Source organism: Prosopis cineraria, unplaced genomic scaffold (genome assembly GCF_029017545.1).
Source record: "Prosopis cineraria cultivar Desert tree isolate PC_DT_omini unplaced genomic scaffold, ASM2901754v1 PC3, whole genome shotgun sequence".
NCBI lineage: Eukaryota > Viridiplantae > Streptophyta > Magnoliopsida > Fabales > Fabaceae > Prosopis > Prosopis cineraria.
The window spans coordinates 34,736,122-34,756,297 of NW_026555334.1; the positions used below are offsets into that span (position 1 = coordinate 34,736,122).

Consider the following 20,176-nt stretch of genomic DNA (forward strand, 5'->3'; position numbering starts at 1 on the left):
CTGTAGCACACATGGTATTTGTTGTTCACACTATCAACAATATCTTATCACAAAAATGATTATATATAGTTTTTTAAATTTTTTATTAGTCACTAAAACTCTAAATTTGTAAGTATTTAATTTGATACTTGCAACTTATTTTTAAAAAATTATCAAAATTTAACTGCCACTAATTTTCTCGCTTACAATTTAATTTATGTCACTCTCCTGTAAAAAAAAAAAATAATTTCCTCATTTACAGTTTAACGTCACTCTCCCAGAAAAATATGATAGGGAAAGACACATAAATATTCCGATATTCATCGCCTTGTGATTGTGACGAATTTTGCCTATTCCAAGCAGGCCACTAGGGCGAAACAAAGAAAAAGCCCCAGAACAACACGGATTTAAAGCGCGTCGATCGTACCTTCCTTGATCCAAGTTCCTGACTTGGCGATTCAGGCCAATTTCAGTGCAATTTAGCAAACACTGCATTGGTTGCGAGTGGGGCAATAGATTAGGTCAAATACGAAACAACGAGGGTATTTTCGAAAACGGCATCCTCGTGCTGCCATATAAAAGCCTTCGAATTCTGCTTATTTCCTTTATCGCTCAGTCTCTAGTGCGGCTGAGGGTACTCGCTTGGCATTCTCCACTTCGTTGAAGGTAAAATCTTGATCTGCGTCTCGCTTGTTTTCTTATGTTACTAAGCCGATTAGAATGTCACTTGTGTTTATCTGGATGGTGGATGATGATGTTTCCTGGGTTTTTGTGCGTTCTTTATGCTTTGATGGATTTGCTTGACGGCTGCTGGTTGATGTGAGTTATTCTGTCTGTGTCGAGTGCATTTGATTTTTGTAACTGATTCGAGGATAAGTTTCCAGATTGTGGGTTTTATGCTTTTACTCTCATGTTTGCATGCATAGATCTGATATTGTAATATCTAAATCCTAGCATGCCTTTGCCAAAGGTGTGAGTCTTTGTTATCTTCACTAGGTAATTCCGGATCTGTGATGTTGTGAGGAAATTTACCGAGTGTGGCTTGGGAGTTTATGGTCATGTAGCAGCCAATAGATGTGTGATATATTGAACATGCTTGAGCTCTTGCTTACATATATCTGATTTGTGGTCCCCTGTTCATTGATATTTGATCTTCTGGCTGAGATGACTTTTATTCTTAGTCGTGGTATGCATATGAAAGTTTTGACTTAATCTTTTTGCATTCTCCTTAATGTGGAGTAATTTATTCTTCTTTTTGTTTCGTGATAAGATAAATCAACATCAAGACTGAAATAAGGACTTTAATACTTTTTTGGAATGTTTGGTGTGGCATTTTTATTTGACTAATTTTCTTCAACATATCTAATATGTGAACGCACTTTAGTTGATGGATTGAAAATTTTTTAGCCATTTCAATGGTGATTGTTGTCGCTATTGGAGAGATAAATGTTGAGTTTGATCATTTCAAATTTATGAATAATGACGATGATATGTACTGTTAAATGTCAAACCGCATTGATGGATTCTTCCAAGTTATTCTCCAATGAACGAATGTTTTGTTTGTGATATTGAGAATTATAATCTGATTATCTTTGTTTACAGTATCTCCTGTTAAGGCATCATGGGTAAAGAGAAGACTCACATCAACATTGTGGTTATTGGTCATGTCGACTCTGGGAAGTCAACTACTACTGGCCACTTGATCTACAAGCTTGGAGGAATTGACAAGCGTGTTATTGAGAGATTTGAGAAAGAAGCTGCTGAGATGAACAAGAGATCATTCAAATATGCCTGGGTGCTTGACAAGCTTAAGGCTGAGCGTGAAAGAGGAATTACCATTGATATTGCATTGTGGAAGTTTGAGACCACCAAATACTACTGCACAGTCATTGATGCTCCTGGACATCGTGATTTCATCAAGAACATGATTACAGGAACTTCCCAGGCTGACTGTGCCGTCCTGATCATTGATTCCACTACTGGTGGTTTTGAAGCAGGTATTTCAAAGGATGGACAGACTCGTGAGCATGCTCTGCTTGCTTTCACTCTTGGGGTCAAGCAAATGATCTGCTGCTGCAATAAGGTATGAGTGTAGTTTTTCTTTGAGCTACACTGCTTTGGTCACATCTGATTATTGCATTTGTGTTTCAGCAGAATTTATGTTGCCTTTTCGTGTCTTTGTAACAGATGGATGCCACTACCCCTAAGTACTCAAAGGCCAGATATGATGAAATTGTGAAGGAAGTCTCTTCCTACTTGAAGAAGGTTGGTTACAACCCAGATAAAATTCCCTTCGTCCCTATCTCAGGATTCGAGGGTGACAACATGATTGAGAGGTCCACCAACCTTGACTGGTACAAGGGTCCAACCCTCCTTGAGGCTCTTGATCAGATCCAAGAGCCCAAGAGGCCCTCAGACAAGCCTCTCAGGCTTCCCTTGCAGGATGTCTATAAGATTGGTGGTATTGGTACTGTGCCAGTTGGACGAGTGGAGACTGGTGTTCTGAAGCCTGGTATGGTGGTGACTTTTGGTCCCTCGGGACTGACAACTGAAGTTAAGTCTGTTGAGATGCACCATGAGGCTCTCCAGGAGGCTCTTCCAGGTGACAACGTGGGATTTAATGTGAAGAACGTTGCAGTCAAGGATCTGAAGCGTGGTTTTGTTGCCTCTAACTCTAAAGATGACCCTGCAAAGGAGGCTGCCAACTTCACATCTCAAGTTATCATCATGAACCATCCTGGTCAGATTGGAAATGGCTATGCCCCTGTGCTTGACTGCCACACATCCCACATTGCTGTTAAATTCGCCGAGCTTTTGACCAAGATTGACAGGCGATCTGGTAAAGAGCTTGAGAAGGAGCCCAAATTTTTGAAGAATGGTGATGCAGGTATGGTTAAGATGATTCCCACCAAGCCCATGGTGGTTGAAACTTTCTCTGAGTATCCCCCACTTGGACGTTTTGCTGTGAGGGACATGCGTCAAACTGTTGCTGTGGGAGTCATCAAGAACGTGGAGAAGAAGGACGCAACTGGAGCCAAGGTCACTAAGGCAGCCCAGAAGAAGGGAGGCAAGTGATTTCTGCAACTACATGGTATCAAGGTTGCAGAAATCAGTGGTTTATTGTTAGTTTCGTCATTGAAGAGTCGGATGCTTTTGTTATAGTTTTGAGTATCTGTCGTTGTCTTGCAGCCTTAACATGCAAGTCTGGGTTCTTGATGGCGGCAAAGAGTTTTCGTTTCAGTCTGCCGAGTCATGTTTTGTTTTAATGTCAGTCTTATGCGAACTCCATTTTCAAAAGCAGCCTGAGGGTTTTAGGTTTGCTCTTTCGCTGCTTAGGGATGCTTTAATTTTACTTATAATTTATATTTTTTTTTTAGTTTTTCATTTTCAAGCCCAATCTTATTTTCTTTCCCTCGAATTTTTCACTGCACAAATTTAGATCTTGCTAATATGTGGTTACCTTATTGGTGGCGGTGAATGACACGTTTGAGATAATGAAACGGTGATTTGACGGGACTTGGCGCTGCTGATCTCGCTTCCAAGTTGAGAAACAGGGCCCTTACCCGAGCCAAGAAGTAAGAGTCCCTTTATTGTGAGGTGAAAGAAGAAATCAATATCAGTATCATAGTTCAATATCTCTCTCATTGTCATCTCCATATGATAAAACTGATCAAAACTACCGTTTATCGACGATACTTCTAATTCTATTTATAAATTATTTTTATTAATATCAATATAATAAAAATATAAAAAATAAAATTTAATAAAATTACAACATTAGTTTTAAATAGAAAATAAATTATATGATATTATTTTTGTCTTTTTTTTTATTTTTTAAAGATAATTTAGACATTTTTTTTAAATAAGACATATTATTAATAATTTGAGGAAATTAGTTCAATGACCTCAAAAAATATAGCTTTCATAAATTATGGATAAAATTTTTAAGTATTTTGGAATATAGCTCATTTGTAAAATTAATTAAATATATTTTACTTTTTTATCCTTCATATTAAATTTATTATTAAATATAATATATTTATTGTAATTTATTTTTAACAGATTGAATCTTTACCTTTTTTCTCTGAATCATTTTTTTTTTCATCGCACAACTTTTTCTCTATCTCTCTCTCTCTTTATTTTGTTCAAGAATAAAGAGGACATTAGATATTGAAGAAAAATTTTTATTTCTTAAAGCAGAAAATTAAGCTTGAATCTATTATTTGTTATCAAATGTTCACCATCTTCACTCTCAGTAACATCAAAATTTTTGCAAACTCTGTTTAATTCATTTTGAACAAATAATTATGTATTTTTTATATTATTAATCTGTGATATTATATCATTGAGGATTGACAAGTTTATGTCTGATTATCTAATTATGTTGATCTATGATAGTATATCAGTGATATACAATAGTAGATCAACGATGTAGTATTGTGAATTAGTAATATGAAAAAACACAATCATTTCTCCAAAACAAATCAAATAGAATACACAAATATTTTTGCACTCTTAGTTTATCATAGAAAGTTAAATATCTAAACTAAAAAAATAAACAATATGAATTTGTAGCTCCATTTCCCTGTCGATGTGCTTTGTTTCGTCGATATATCTCACCTTGCGTTTGTCTCTCGCGGTTGTGATTATGATTCTCTCACATTGCTCTGCTGTCTTGCATTCATTTCTCTCACCTCCAGTTCCATCTTCTCTCTCACATTCATCTCTCTCATTCTAGAGATTTTTTACGTTTTGAATCTTCTGATATTTACAAAAAGTAAATATTAAAAGGACAATTTTATAAATTAATTATAAACTAAATATTAAAAAGGTCATTTTTTAAATTTAAGAAAGGATAGGTTATTTCTTTTACTTGCTTTTATGAAATAATTATATGTGCAAATGTCCCTATTAATTCAATAATTTATAAATTAGATTACTTCACTATTTTAAAAAATAATTAATAAAGTGAACCGGTATTTTTATGCCTTCTATTTTCAAGTGACCTCAGATGGTCAAAAGTACTGTTCATCACTGTCAAACAATACTCTTTTTGCCTTTTATTTTTAGGTCACCTCCAAACAGTCGTTAGTAATATATTCTTTGCCTTTTTAACATTTTGAGATAGTTGCATTGCAGGCTGTGAAGCTAGGCTACAAATTGACCGGTCATGGAAGCTTGACCAAGTGATTTTTTTTTTAAAATTCCTTTTTTAAATTGTTTTATTATAAGTATATTTGAGCTTATAAGGTATTAAGCTTTGTCCAATTAATAGTAAAAGTCTTATTTTTCATGTTCATGTAATTCTTTATTTCTTTTAATAATTTTTATATTGACTTTAATTTACATATATTAATAGACTATTTACTAATAAATTTCTAAATTAAATATTTTCAATAAATTTATTATTTATTATTTGTTCATAAAAAATAATTACTTAGTAATACATTTTTTTAATAATGTTAATATTTGAAGAACATGACTAAATCTTTATATTTACTTACCTCTAAATTTGGTTTGGTTATACTTGAATTTTAGAATTTAAACTAGACATTTTTTATAAGAAAAATGTATATACTTACACTAATCTTAATAGGAATTCAAGTTTTAATTTGTCATATTATGACAGACCAGTCTTTTTTATTAGGTTTAACGCTCATTATTTAAAAAAAAAATTAAATAAACAAAGCGAAACAATTGCAGACAAAAGTCCAATGGGCTTTCCTCTTAAGCTCAGAACTTGAAAAATATAGAAGGCCAGAAAGATTACAATCAAAATTGACCCAAACATAAAAGACAAACATAAACATCAAAACTAATTATTGTGCTTTTATTCCCTCCGATTTTTTTATATAAAATGTCTTCAAAAAAATTATTTTATTTTTAAATATAAGGAATATTATATTTTTTTGAGTAATTAAATAATTCTGTCATTATCTTGAAAAAGGAAATATTAACTGTGTGTTCTATACATTACTATCATGATATTAATTATGACATTATTAAGAAAAAACTAGAAAGTCATGGTAATTTTATGTAATTTCAAAATAAATAATAAAATTTTATTTGTATTGGTATGTGAGATTAATTAAAAATATTTTATATATAAAAATAAAAGAAACATATAATTTCAATAAAATAATAAATTTTTATTGTTATTTTGCTAGAAACATCTTTTATATATAACGACGGAAAGAATATTTGTCTGAGAAAAAGACCCAACCCACCATTAAATGGAAGAAACTCATCATATAAAGCGCAATAAATGACACTTTTTTTGTCATCTTCCGTTTTTTTCCCCTGGTAAAACTCTTCAAGGATGCGTAATTGGATAAAAGTTATAAAGTTGTGTTTGCAAAGAAGAATTTTACAATGTGCACGTCATTTTTTCCCATTTCAAACACAAGTGAACGCAGCAATTTTTAGTGAATTATTTATTTTTTAAAAAGTAGATAAGAAAAATACAGTTAAATAAATCAGTCAATAAAAATGAGTAGTTATTAGAAGTTATTGTTGTTGACTCGAGAAAAACGAGAGCAGCCGCAGCATGTGAATTGTGAAGTCCCTGAAATTATGGCTATAAGACGCAGCCCAACAATCCAACTAAAAGTTCATGTTTATTAAGAGTAAAATAAAAATAGGTTAGGTTAAATTAAACTTTAATTAAATAAATTTAAGCTTGTATAATAAATCAAAAGCTTAAAATTGACCTAAAGCTTGTATATAGTTTTTTTCAGGGCTCAAGTTTAAACTTACTTCAAACCTGGTTTGACCTAAAAACCTATTTAAAAATTACTTACTTAAAAGTAATTCTTTTAAATAAATTTTCATTTTAGTTTTAAATGTTTGAAATATACTTTAGGATTATTATAATATACAATACATAACCTGTATCAATTACAATATGTAATAATTAAAAGGACTTACCAACTACAATACAATATAACAATAAAGTAATAACATTAAAATTAATATATAAATTCCAATATGATTGAAAATATAACTAAAAATACAAAAGGAATAAATTGGTTAAAAATCAAATGGTGAAATTAATGTGTTAGTAATATGTTACATAATATGTGTGTGTGTGTAAATAAGTCAACTTATTGACTCATAAGTTAAGATAAGCTTGACGTAGGCTAGACTGTAGGCCCATATTAGGGGCCTAGCCTATTCCCTTCCTTAATTGAGACCATGAATCTCCTACTAAACTATTTGTAATATGCTCTCTCCTTATCATAATATAAGATATCTTTTATACACCTCATCTGATCCAAAATATAGCACATTAGATAACATTTATATTTGTTTTTTCAATTATGCCCTTACTTTATTTATTATTCTTTATTTTAAAAAATCATGCATTGAAATTTTAATTATTATTATAAAGACTTTTGTATAAAATAAATGAAAAGATGTTGACATTTTTAAGAATTTAAAATTTCAACTAATATTATTCATAAATCATAAATTAGTTAACTATAACTTATGGTTCGAAAGGAATATGTAACACCTTACCAAAAAAAATAGATTATTGCACTCAAGAACCTTGACATCTCATTAATATCCACATAAGTCCCCATTCATCAATGTGGGCTTGGGTTTGGAGTGAAGCTTGATCCATCTAGAATAGACTTGTTGAACCTAATAAAGAGCAAATTGAGATCATTAATTAAGCTAACGGAGCCTTCAACCAGCAGAATTATATGCTAGTTGGTAACTATGTACATTTTCTTGGCTTCTTCAACATCTAAGGTAGAAAAGCGTGCAATCAATACACACACATATAATGGGGCAGGGTTGATGAAAATCATACAATTTGAGAATAAATTCATGGCTGCTCTTCAATTGAATCCATCCAAACACAGCTTGCCACAGCTGCAGGGTCCATAAAGAACAAAGCCATAGACTCTTGTGTCACATAAAAACAGAGTCAAACTATAGAGGTCTTTTGTTCAAAGCTCATACCAATCCAAAGGACTTCCAAGTTGACATTAAAGGTGGAATCCTACCGAGTTCAAAGCGGTTGATCACAAACAAAGCTTAGTATTTCAACTTTCAAAAAGTTGTTTTCATTGCGTGGAAGACTCGATCCTTTGAATAAATAGCGGAAAGCAATCCCAGAGCGTGAAACAACCGTTCATGCCCTCTAGAAATCCCACGTTACCTTTATATTCCAAGAAACATCTCATGAACCAAACACAAACATTCCTTTTTCCTTTCATGACCTAGTCAATTTTTCGATCTCTGTATTCTACCATCTACTCTGCAGTCTCCTTCACGCTCTCTCTTCAACTTCTCGATCTTTCAAGTCAAGCTTTCAGTCACGTCACCTCCCTAACTGTATATAACCAACCCTCAATGTTGCTCCATAATTCACAATTCACAATTCACAATAGGGTCACTCAGCCTCTCAGCTCTAACTCTCTTGTTTCTTTTCATCTCATAAAGATACCTTACAATATTAGAAAGTAATGAAGCACAAACCTTCCCTACAAGAATGCTCTGACATGAATCCTCTTCTCGAACCCGCTTCTCAGATGAAGCCGAACCACTTTGAGTTCGAATTCCCCACGGCGATCTCAGATTCCGCTGCCAAGGCCGCCTCCCAAAACGACATCGTATTCTGCGGCAAAATCATAGGTCGTCAGACGGACTCGAATCCAGCAGATACAATACGGAAGAATCCTTTCCTCGTGAGGTCGGAGTCCATTGGGAAACTAAATTCCGGTCGCCATAGAGGGTCGATTTCCTACCTCCAGTCATCGTCGGATGGTGAACATCGGCGCCGGAGCAGCGGAAGCTGGAAGCATCATAACGGTTTGTTCGGAGTGCTGAAGCACCCGCTGCAAATGGAGCTGAGCGACATCAAGACGAGGCAGGGACGGGTGGAGCCGGTATCGCTACCAAGGTTGCCGGCGGTCGATAACGGTGAAACGGAGATCGGCGGTGGAAGAAAGTCTAAGTGGGGCCTGGTCCGTCGGTTGAGCCTCAAACGCAGGGATAGAGGCCCGCCTACGAGCGCCTTCGCTAAGGGCTCGTTTGGTTGTCTTCCTATTCCACTGGCTTAATCTAGCTCATTAATGGAAATTAAAATAACGCAAGGAAAACTTTTAGTCGAACAGCTGTAAGCAGAAGTGCTTTGTCTTAGGAGTTAGGATCAGATATTTTTGTTCACCAAAAGTTGGGAGATCAGCTCATCGTAAAATTTTTTACTTGTATGTTTAATTTTTTGTAATTATAGATTCAATATTGCTTGATTTACTAGTAATCATTTTTTAAATTTAATGCATTTAATTAAGTGAGAGATAACATATGTTGAGACCAAAAAAATCAATAGAACCAAATGCAAACACTTGATGAGAATTAGGGTATTGAGGCCCAAAAGATATGAAAGTAGTTCTGGTTCTCGGTTCTCCTACCACAGCCACTGGAAGATTATCTATTACAATTCATAATTAGCCTGTAATTTTCCAGTGAAAACAAAATCATTCGAAGCTCTAGTTCTCTCCATCTGAAGCTCCAATCCATGGCTCCAACCATCTATACAAAGTTTCATACCAATCTGCAACCCATCTCTTCATCTCTGTTCAAAACCCAGCGAACTTCATTCACAATGGCAAGCACTTCAAACGAGAGCCATCATCTCAACCCTCAACAAATCCTCAGTCGGCAAAATCAAACGCCTTGTTCTCACCCCAGAAGCAGAACCAAACTGAACACATACCCAGACAGAGACTTCTACTTATACCCACGATTGGTGACCCATGTCGACGATGGCTTCATTTCTACACTCACCAGTCTTTACAGGCAGAGGTTGAGGCCTGAGATGCAGATTCTTGACCTCATGAGCTCTTGGGTTAGCCATCTTCCCAATGATGTCAATTACACAAGAGTGGTGGGGCATGGGTTGAATGCTCAAGAGCTGGCCAGGAATCCCAGACTGGACTACTTTGTTGTGAGGGATCTGAACGAGGATAACAAGTTTGGATTCGACAGTTGTTGTTTCGATGCAGTGTTGTGCACTGTTAGTGTGCAGTATCTGCAACAACCTGAGCAGGTTAGTACTAATATAATAATATTAAAACCTTGCATTCTCCAGGTCTTTATCTGTGTTTTGCTTAGACAGAACATCACTAACACAGATCAGAACAGGTTTCGCGGAGGTGTTTTCGAATACTCAAGCCAGGAGGATTGTTCATAGTGAGTTTTAGTAACAGAATGTTCTATGAGAAAGCCATAAGCGCGTGGAGGGAAGGCACTGCGTACAGTAGGGTACAACTTGTGGTACAGTACTTCCAAAGCGTCGAAGGTTTCACAGAGCCTGAGGTTGTTCGTAAGTTTCCTTCTAAGGACGATGCCAAGGAGAGCAATTCCCCTGTGGTTGGATCATGAAGCTTTTAGGACTAATGTCTGGGCTAGATCCCTTCTATGCAGTCATTGCTTACAGAAATTTCAAACCATACATGACTGAATGAATGTGAAGCTCTGCATCTGTGGGGATTGCTCACGTGTTTGGATTAAAATTTGCAAAACTACATTTTCTAAATTTTGAACTGAAATTTACCAAAAGTCCAAAAGGAATTATGATTTGCAGGTATAAGACTGGCATTTTATTGTACCTTCTGCTTGGCAAACTGAGCCTAAAAAGATAGCTCAACTCAACAACAGTTAGGGCAAAACCCTTTGGACAGCAATCCGGAATCCAACAAGCAAAACGTCTACGGATAGAAATGGGGTCTGATGGTATTGGTCGCTGTTCTAAGTTTTCGTGTGAATGTCATGGGAGAGGATTACTTTCCTTGTTTTATCGAGCAAGTTGGGAATAAAAATGGTAGACATGAGTGCCCCTTTTTAAAAAGGGAATGAATCAAGTGCAAAACTTGAGCATAAACATTTTGTATTCCACAGAGAAATTATTTTAAAGCTAATAATGAAAATCGTAATTAATTACTATCACATTAGGAGGCAGGTAACCATAGGAAGATTCAGTTTATGTTGTCTAAAGTGTTAATTTTATAAAATACTTCATCCATTTTAAATTATAATAATTTTATAAAATAATTTCAGAGAAATTTTGTTTGTCGCACTATATAAGACAATGTGACAAAAATATTGCCTTTCAAAAAAATTAAAATAATATTATAATATAATAATTAAAAAAGAAGACATTTTAAAAGTCCATGGTTTTGTTTTAAAAAGTTAACCTTATAAAATAGTTATTTTTGTTTTATTATACGTAATTTTATTTTAAATTATTTTATAGTTTAAGATGAAAAGAGTATTTCTAAAATAATAAGAGAAGATAAAAATGTGGATAAAAAATTACTAACATTGGAGACCTCTGAGAAAATTTAGGTGTTAAGTCAATAGTTAGTTGTTGCAGTAGCATCGCCGCCTCTTCCACTTGGAAAAGGTCTTGAATTTGAACCCAACATTGACATATGCTGTGTGCGTGTGGGGTATGTACATCTCCCTTTCTTTTAGGGAAGGGCTAAGTTAAGGGTACAATGTTTTTTTTTTTTTTTTTTTGTTTTTCAAAAAATAAGATCTCCGAGAATATTTGCTTTTGCTTCATATTCATCATAGAATTTACAAACTAGCGGATACTACGCAGTAGAAATAGGTACATCCATCAAATTGCAAAAATATACTTCCAAACCTTGTATATAGCCTTTCTAAAGCTAAGGGACTTAGTGGATTATCATCATTTGTCATCGAAAGTTTCTTCCCATCGCTACCGAATTAACAGGGGGAAAAAATCCTAGACTGACAATCTACCCATAGTAAGATGCGGGTCTGCTACTTAAAAATCCTGATTGACTGGAGCTACAGTTCAAACTTTTACAAGCATTTAACTAATCAAGCCTTTGGTTGGTAAAAAAAAAAAAAAAAAAAACTAATCAAGCCTTTGGGCTGCATGAAGTGTTCTGGCTCCTCAACAGCTTTAACATAATAATGCAGTCTCCATAGTGTAATATTAATCCTGCATAAACTCATCATTATAAGAATGAAGCAGTTTGAATAAGGTTCCAAAACCAAATCCAGTTATATCACACTACCTCTTTTTCCAGATCAACAAGTAATTGGTCACAAGGCTTTCTACTGGCTTGCTTTGACTGATTATTTCCACAACACGGTCAAGATTTCTAGGTGGTAGCTTCTGATTAGTTTCTGGAGCTGCTGTTTCTCATCAAGAGTCATGGGCCTGTAAGTTAAGTGAAAGAAATATGACATCAAATTACCAATGAAGTGGTTATCAACAATCATCCTTTTCAAACATAATGCCAAATAACAAGTAAACAAAAAATTGAAACAGCTGCCAGAAATATGAAGCCAGGATACTCTTTTCATGCATTCTAGCAAAAACTAATGAAGAAACAATTGCCTTTCCTTCCTTAAACCACTTGAAAGCATCACAAGTTCAAACCACGCCCTTTTTTATTATTATTATTGAAAAATTCACAATATACCTGCATGTCGATGTTACAGCATCAGAAGCAGCTCCAGTTGCTGTTCCATATACCCTAGCTGAAGGAAAATATAGATACCAATTAAACAGCAATACATGATTATATAAATTTAGTTTTGATATCACTTATTCCTTGTATGAATGCCACAAAACATGAAAAAGGCATTGAAGATGATGATCCTGCCCTTGAACACAAAAATTCAGATAATTACCGCCTGACAATTGGTCAGCATGTTTCTTCACTATTCCTCAACCTGCACTCGGTCATTCTCCAACAGAAAATGAAGATCAACATTCACCTAAAATGAGAAATAAGATAAAGCATATACATCAGCTTGTTTGACAGTTTTTTTGAAGCACATATTTCAGCACATTCTATATCACCACATGCATCACTCATAGAACCAAAATTTTGGCTTCAATCTGCCAGTACTTCCTTCCATATGCCTATGATACAGTAATAGATTCTCCACTGATATGCATCATAGTTTTCGAACCAAGTCTCAGAATTTTGAGAAGTTCATCCCAACAATTTACTTAAGGAGGAGATTACCTTTGGCTTTGCCTCAGGCTATGCTAATGGATTGTTAAGGGAAATCACCTTGGCATGTGTATGTGTATAACTAATGCAATTGACTTTCCGTAGTTTATTGATTTTCTGTAATTTTTTTTTGGGGGGGGGGGGGGCACCTCATCTATCTTGTAAGCCACTTTCTTTCTTTTGTTAAAAATGTACTTTTTCACCAAAAAGATGTAAGATACTGAAAATTTACAAAAGCAGAATGCTGGAATCCTTCACTTACGAAATGTCCTTCCTTTTTCATACCATCGCCACACCCACAACATACCTTTCACAGCAAAGATACAGTAGAAATCGGTTTCTAGTCTCACCTCTTCATTCTTCTCTTCTGGACTTGTGTTTGGACCTAATTGATTGTCATCACCCTGTTCATAATTAGAATCAAACACAAGACAAGTAATAGAAATCTGATATGAAAGTGTATTTCAAGGGATGACATTGACACCTTCCGTTTTTTAGAAGGGATTTGCACTGCATCATCATCAGGTACAGCAACAGCATGACCAGACGAATGCTTCTCACCTTTTAGCCTGGATTGCAACCTTCGCATAGCTAAAACTGGCTCGAGCATCTGTCATTTCAAGACTAGACAGTCACTAGCTTTTCTTGTCCAGACAAACAAAAGTTCTGATGGAACCCAAACTGAAAATGATATTAAGATGATATACTTCTGCCAGAGTTTAGAGTCTAAGCATTGGGAGTGAAAAATAACAGCAAAGACTAAAACACTTTGGAAGGCCGGAGTGAGAGAGAGAGAGGATGAGAAGGAGAAGGTGAAGAAGAAGAATAATGTCAGGGTATATGCTTTATGTTCATGAATTTGTTTCATATGAAAGATTTTATAAATTTAGAAGGTAAAAGAAGACTTCAATAAAATTAATAAAAAAAAAAAAGTGAAGGAAAGTTGTTCAACTTCAACTTCAAGAAAAAGAATGGTTTGTAGACAAAAAAATGAGAAAAGCAACGTTGAACAAGAGCTTTCTTATCACACTGAGAACCTTGTAACAAGATTCCTCCAGAAAGAGCAAATACAAAGCACCCAACTGAAACCATGACAGTGCCTCGGAGAAAATATCGCAAACGTCAAATCTTGAAATACTCTTCTTTTGCTTCAATAAACACCCAAAGACATAACTTTTCCCATTTCACCTTTCAATTCCGAAATCTCACCAGTAAAAACAGTTGGTCTTCCCTTGTTTATGTGGAAAACAGAAAATATATTCCTCACCTGCTCCAAATATTCTATTCCAGATTTTTGTGAAGACTGTTACAGAGCTATATTATGTTAATAGGTTTACTAGATACAAAGGCACATGAAAAAAATACACATGGTCTACTTGCTTCATTTGGCTTCCCCTAATAACGATATTAAAACCTAAAGGTTGACATTAGATGAACTCTTGTCTTCCATGTAATGTTTGAAAAGAGGAAAAATAAAAGGGAGAATTACTTTAAGGTCCCACACAATACAATTAGTCTATTGACAACTGAGTTAAGGCTATTGACAACACAATGTGTTGTAATTTTCCTTAGTTCAGTTATCAATGGACTTTAAAAGAATTAATGTATTTTGTGAGACTTGTATGTAATTATCCCAAAATAAAATTTTGGATATGGATGGGATACGCTAGACACAATGCATAGTATTAAATCCTCAATAATCAAAACCCTCCCCAAACACACACTTCAAACATATAGAACAAAACCAAATAATCAATGATATCAATTATCAACTAATGGAGAGCATTGCAAAATTTGTTTTATATTAGTAAGATTTTTTGAATCTGAATGAAGGAAGTTCTAATAAGTGCTTTACACACTAATACAGGGTATTCTTCTGAAGATAAAAAGCAGTGATTGAATAAGAAATATGAGAAAAAAAACAACAACAACACAACAAGCCTTTATCCCACTAGGTGGGGTCGGCTACATGGATTGCAAGACGCCATTGTGCTCTATCATTTATTAAGCTTTTAGAAATATTATTAATTAAGAGATCACGTTCAACAACTTCCAAGAGTGTTCTCTTAGGCCTTCCTCTACCTCTCTTAATCGGACTCAAAGTTATATGTTCCACTCTTCTCACTGGTGCCTCCCTTGGTCTTCTTTGTACATGCCCAAACCATCTCAACCGATTTTCTTTTTTTTTCCTCAATAGGTGCCACCCTCACTTTTTCACGTATGTGCTCATTTCGAATTTTATCTTTACGTGTATGTCCGCACATCCATCGTAAACATTCTCATCTCTGCTACTCCAACTTTATGCTCTTGCTGTCCCGTTAGAGCCCAGCATTCACTACTATATAACATTGCCGGTCTGATAGCAGTACGATAAAACTTTCCTTTAAGTTTATTAGGCACCCTACGGTCAAAAATAACTCCTTTAGCTTTTCTCCAATTAAACCACCCAGCTTGAATTCTATGTGAAATATCTCCACTGATTTCGCCATCATTTTGAATAATGGCTCCCAAATATCTAAACTTTTCCACTTGAGGTATAATTTGATCTCCAATTTCACTTCGAAATATTTTCGAATAGTCCTTTACCAAATTTACAATATAAATATTCCGTCTTACTTCTACTCAGACGAAACCTTTCGACTCCAATGTCCTCCTCCATAACTCAAGTTTGCAATTAACCTCTTCTCTTGTCTCTGCTATAAAAACTATATATCATCCGCAAAGAGCATACATTTCGGGATTTCCTCTTGAATATGTTCCGTCAAAACATTTAAAATCAAGTTGAACAAATAAGGACTCAGAGATGATCCTGATGTAGTCCAATCTTTATAGGAAAATCCTTGTTTGACCACTAGGCGTTCTTATACTAGTTTTTTACCCCTCATAACATATCTTGTATGGCTTTAAGCACTTCTCTTGGTATACGGTCATAAGCTTTTCCAAATCAATAAAAAAACCATGTGTAGATCTTTATCTTTACAACGATACTTTTCCATTAATCCCTTAGTAGATAAATCGCCTCTGTAGTTGATCTACCTGGCACATAAAACCAAATTGATTCTCAGAAATACTTGTCTCCAATCTCAACCTGTGCTCAATTACTTTCTCCACAATTTCATTGTGTGGCTCATGAGTTTAATCCCTCTATAGTTAGTACAATTCTGAATATCTCCTTTATTTTTATAAATAGGAATTAATGTACTTCTCCTCCACTCATCAGGCATTTTCTTGGACCGTTAAAATCACATTAAATAACTTAGTTAACCATCTCACCCCTTCTTCACCTAAACATTTCCACGCTTCGATAGATATACAATCAGGTCCGTGGCTCTACCATTTGCCATTTTCTTAAGAGCTTCCTTTACCTCCTTATCACGTATTTTTCGATAGAATGACAAATTTTGTTCTCCTTCACCAGTTACTAAATCCTCCAAGTTACTAGATGAATCCTCTCCTCATTGAAAAGTTTAGAAAAATAAGTCTCCCATCTATTTTTAATTTCATCATCTGTAACTAAAATTCTTCCCTCTTCATCCTTAATACACCTTACTGTTCTAGATCTCTTGATTTTCTTTCCCTACTCTTGGCAATCTTATAAATATTTTGCTCTCCTTCCTTCGTCTCAAGGTTCTTAATAAATTCTTCAAAAGCTTTGGAACGAGCTTCACCCACAGCTCTCTTAGTTTCCTTCTTAGCCATACGGTACCTCTCCCAATTTTCCTCATTGTTACACAAATGTATGGCTTTTAAAACAGTTCTTCTTATACTTGATTTGTCCTGTACACTATTATTCCACCACCAAGACTCCTTATCTCTCGGACCAGAACCTTTTGATTCTCCCAAAACTACTTTTGCAACCTCCCGTATCTTTTTAGCCATATCCTCCCATATGATGTTAGCACTTCCCTGAGAATCCCAAATTCCTTTATCCAAAAGATTTTGCTTGAAAATATCTTGCTTCTCACCTTTTAATTGCCACCACCTAATCCTTGGTGTTACTACTTGTCGACGTTTTGGATTTTACTCATAATACACACATCAAGGACTAGGACCCTTGTGTGTGTCGTTACAGCATCTCCAGGGATCACCTTACAATTTTTACAAAGTTTTCTATCTGTGTTCCTAACCAAAAGAAAATCAATCTGCGACCTTGAGGCTCCACTTTTGTAAGTGATGAGATGCTATCTCTCTTCTTGAAACAAGTGTTGGCAATTTAAAATTCATATGCCAATGAGAAAAATCAAGAAGAGTTTGCCCTTCATTGTTTAGCTCTCCAAACCAAAACCACCATGCCACCTCGCATTACTGACCAGCTTCCCTCGACCGCGCATTACATTAAAGTCTCCTCCAATAAAAAATCTTTTCACTCTGTGGTATGTGTCGAATCAACCCCTCAGATCCTCCCAAAAAGTTTCTTAAGACTGGCTTCTGTCCCGACTTGCGGCGCAAAGCGGCTAACAATATTAACAGTCTCACGTCCAATTATCATTTTTAAAGAAATAATTCCTGTCTCCAATTCTCTCACTTTCTACAAAGTTCTTCTTCCACTCCTTATCTATAATGATTGCCTCTACACGTTCTTCTTCCACTCCTTATCTATAATGATGCCTACTCCATTGCGTGCACTTACTTTTCCTGTATACCAAGTTTGAAACCTTGAATATCCTTAGCTCTTTTCCACGCCATTTGTTTCTTGCAAGCAAAGGATATTGATTTTCTTTGAATCATTAACCCCTACAACCTCTACAGATTACAATTTAATGTCCCAACATTCAAGTACCAAATCTAATTTTGCTCTTATGGACTAACTTCTTTAGCCGCGTGCGTCCAGAATGACGCGGTGGTAGCCCTTGCTCATTTAACACTACATCCGGGCGCCGATGCAGCGGCTCTAACTCACTTATCACTGTACTCGAGCCATGCAGCGCGTTACTTACGGGCAACGACCTAGCATTAACATTATAACGTCTATTGTCCATGTTCATGATAGATTCAACAAAATTTTTACATTGGCTGTTGATGGCCTAAACACACCCTCCTCCTTTACCCGGGTTTGGGACCGGCTATAAACATAGGCGGAGTTAAATATGAGAAATTAAAACAAAATTAACAAATATTGCAATCATCAACTCCCTGAGACATTAATACAAGAAACTGTCTGAACTTCAGATAGCATTTTCATCTACATAACTCCAAACAGGTCTGTGATTGTTTCTGTTCTAGCCAACTTACGCCAAAAAAAAAAAAAGATTCTACAGCAATATACTCATTCTTTACAAAATGCCTATAGCTAATTCTCATTCAAGATAATGTGATTGGCAAGTTTGAAACTTGTACAGAATAGCTCCCTCAACACAAGTGTTATAGACTGGAGAAACGACAAACATGAGGCAATTTATATCGTTAAGATTGTTGAAATGTATATTCAAACCTCAATCTTCCAAATTTGCAGTTACACTATGGCTCCTAACCTTAGTTACAACAAGAACTAGTTCAGCATGCTTGATATACCTCGTTGACTTCAGATGAAAGATCAGTGACACTTTGCCTGAGTAGTGATGTCAATCTTTCCTTTTTGAAGCTGAATCATCACTATTTAATGACCCAGAAGAAAACTATGTTCCTCTGTACTCTTTCCACTGTCCTGTCCTGATGAATTTTGAGGAGGCTTGGATGTTTTTTTAGAAGATTGCAAATCATTATCATCTCGTGACAACAATTTACTACTTCATGAGCATAGTAACCAAAATAATCAGGTCCTACTCTTTGATGTTTATCAGATGCACCGAAACTCCTTGAGGGATTCGACATGACATATAAAGGGTGAAGCACAGCACGTGACAACTACATTAAAAGCACAAGTAATAAGATTTGCTACGTGAACTCAACAAAACCATACATGAGAATTGGCCAATGAATTTGGACAATTAAAATATTTAAATATATAAAAATTTAGAGAGCGAAGCCTATTTTAACAGCTATTGACATTCTTCTACTTTGCGGCAATCACTAACGTCTAGTCCACATATTTCATCAAATCACTTACATGTGAGTTTGAGCATGATATGTCGAGTTTGAAAGAGGTTAGGAGTCTAGGGCTACAAGCATCATCTATATTTATACAGACATAAATAGCATCAAGCAAATACTTCTGTTACTTAAAGGGGGGGTTCTTCATTCTCAGTCAAGAGACTCAGTAATTCAATAAAAAGCCGAATTCCAGGGCCTTTCTTTCATCAGGCCTCGGGCGGGTCATCGGCCAGTACCCACGGTAGCTGTGAGAAACGGCAGCCACTGGGCTTGGAATTGTGCTTCTTTTGGACCAATTTTGTTTTTGTTTTTTTTGTTAAGGGGTAATGCAACTTACGAGTTTACTGAGTCAAATCTTTGTGATAGATATCCAAGTGCGATCAATCCATAATAATGGTAAAGAAGAACCGTGGGATTACGTTGTTCAATTTAGTCACATTCCCTCCGACAACCTCTAAACCATGACTGATTCTGATTCTCATGCATAGGATACAATAGATGGAAGAGAGTACTTACGTGTCAGGAAGATAGAAGGAAGAGTCAATAAGTGCAGCACTCTTCGTAAAATGCAGATTGAGGGGCGAGAGTTTGAGAGTTCATGCGGAGAACGAGAAGCCCGTGCTCCGGTTTGCGAGTAGCACCGAGGGAAGTGAGGACGCGTTAAATGGTTATTTATAATATAATAAAAAAAAATATCATCATTTTAAATAGAATATTATTTTTATCTTTTTTTTAATCTAATATTTAGTAAGAGTAACATCGAGCAAAGGAGTCTTTTACAAATCGAATTGAAAATATCTCCAGGAAATATTTATTTAGTATAAAATGTTTTAGCTATTTTTATTGCATGTTTTAGTGAATTTTTTATGAAGTAAATTTGTCTGATAAATACTAACTAAACACATTTACCTATATATGTTATCTAGTTGAAGGATGAATATAAATTGTTATAATTTATTATATATTATATTTATTGATATATAAATTTTATTATATATTTAATAGTTATTGATAATTATTATTTCAAAATACACATATATCCTTCCGTTCAAAAATATAAGATATTTTTTGAAGAGTTAGATGTTCAAAAATGTAAGGCATTTTTAATCTTTCAAGATATAATCATTTGTTTTTTCTAAAATTGTCCCTATTGA

At 35.0% G+C, this 20,176-nt stretch overlaps 1 protein-coding gene and 2 pseudogenes across 1 annotated transcript; 2 read left to right on the plus strand and 1 right to left on the minus strand.

Annotated features, from left to right (window-relative positions):
- Positions 1-488: 488 nt before the first annotated feature.
- LOC129306464 (elongation factor 1-alpha) lies at positions 489-3,361 on the plus strand. The gene is made up of 3 exons (XM_054947078.1): positions 489-645; positions 1,582-2,062; positions 2,167-3,361. The coding sequence occupies exons 2-3, from the start codon at positions 1,601-1,603 to the stop codon at positions 3,052-3,054; spliced, it is 1,350 nt and encodes a 449-aa protein (XP_054803053.1). The 5' UTR covers positions 489-645; positions 1,582-1,600; the 3' UTR covers positions 3,055-3,361.
- A 6,107-nt stretch (positions 3,362-9,468) lies between these two features.
- Positions 9,469-10,457, plus strand: LOC129305543 (uncharacterized; annotated as a pseudogene).
- A 1,114-nt stretch (positions 10,458-11,571) lies between these two features.
- Positions 11,572-18,566, minus strand: LOC129305544 (uncharacterized; annotated as a pseudogene).
- Between the last annotated feature and the right edge of the window lie 1,610 nt (positions 18,567-20,176).

Coding starts and splice junctions, on each gene's coding strand:
- LOC129306464 (XM_054947078.1), top strand. CDS start 1,601: ATGGGTAAAGAGAAGACTCACATCAACATTGTGGTTATTGGTCATGTC. Junction 2,063..2,166: donor TGATCTGCTGCTGCAATAAG/GTATGAGTGTAG, acceptor TCTTTGTAACAG/ATGGATGCCACTACCCCTAA.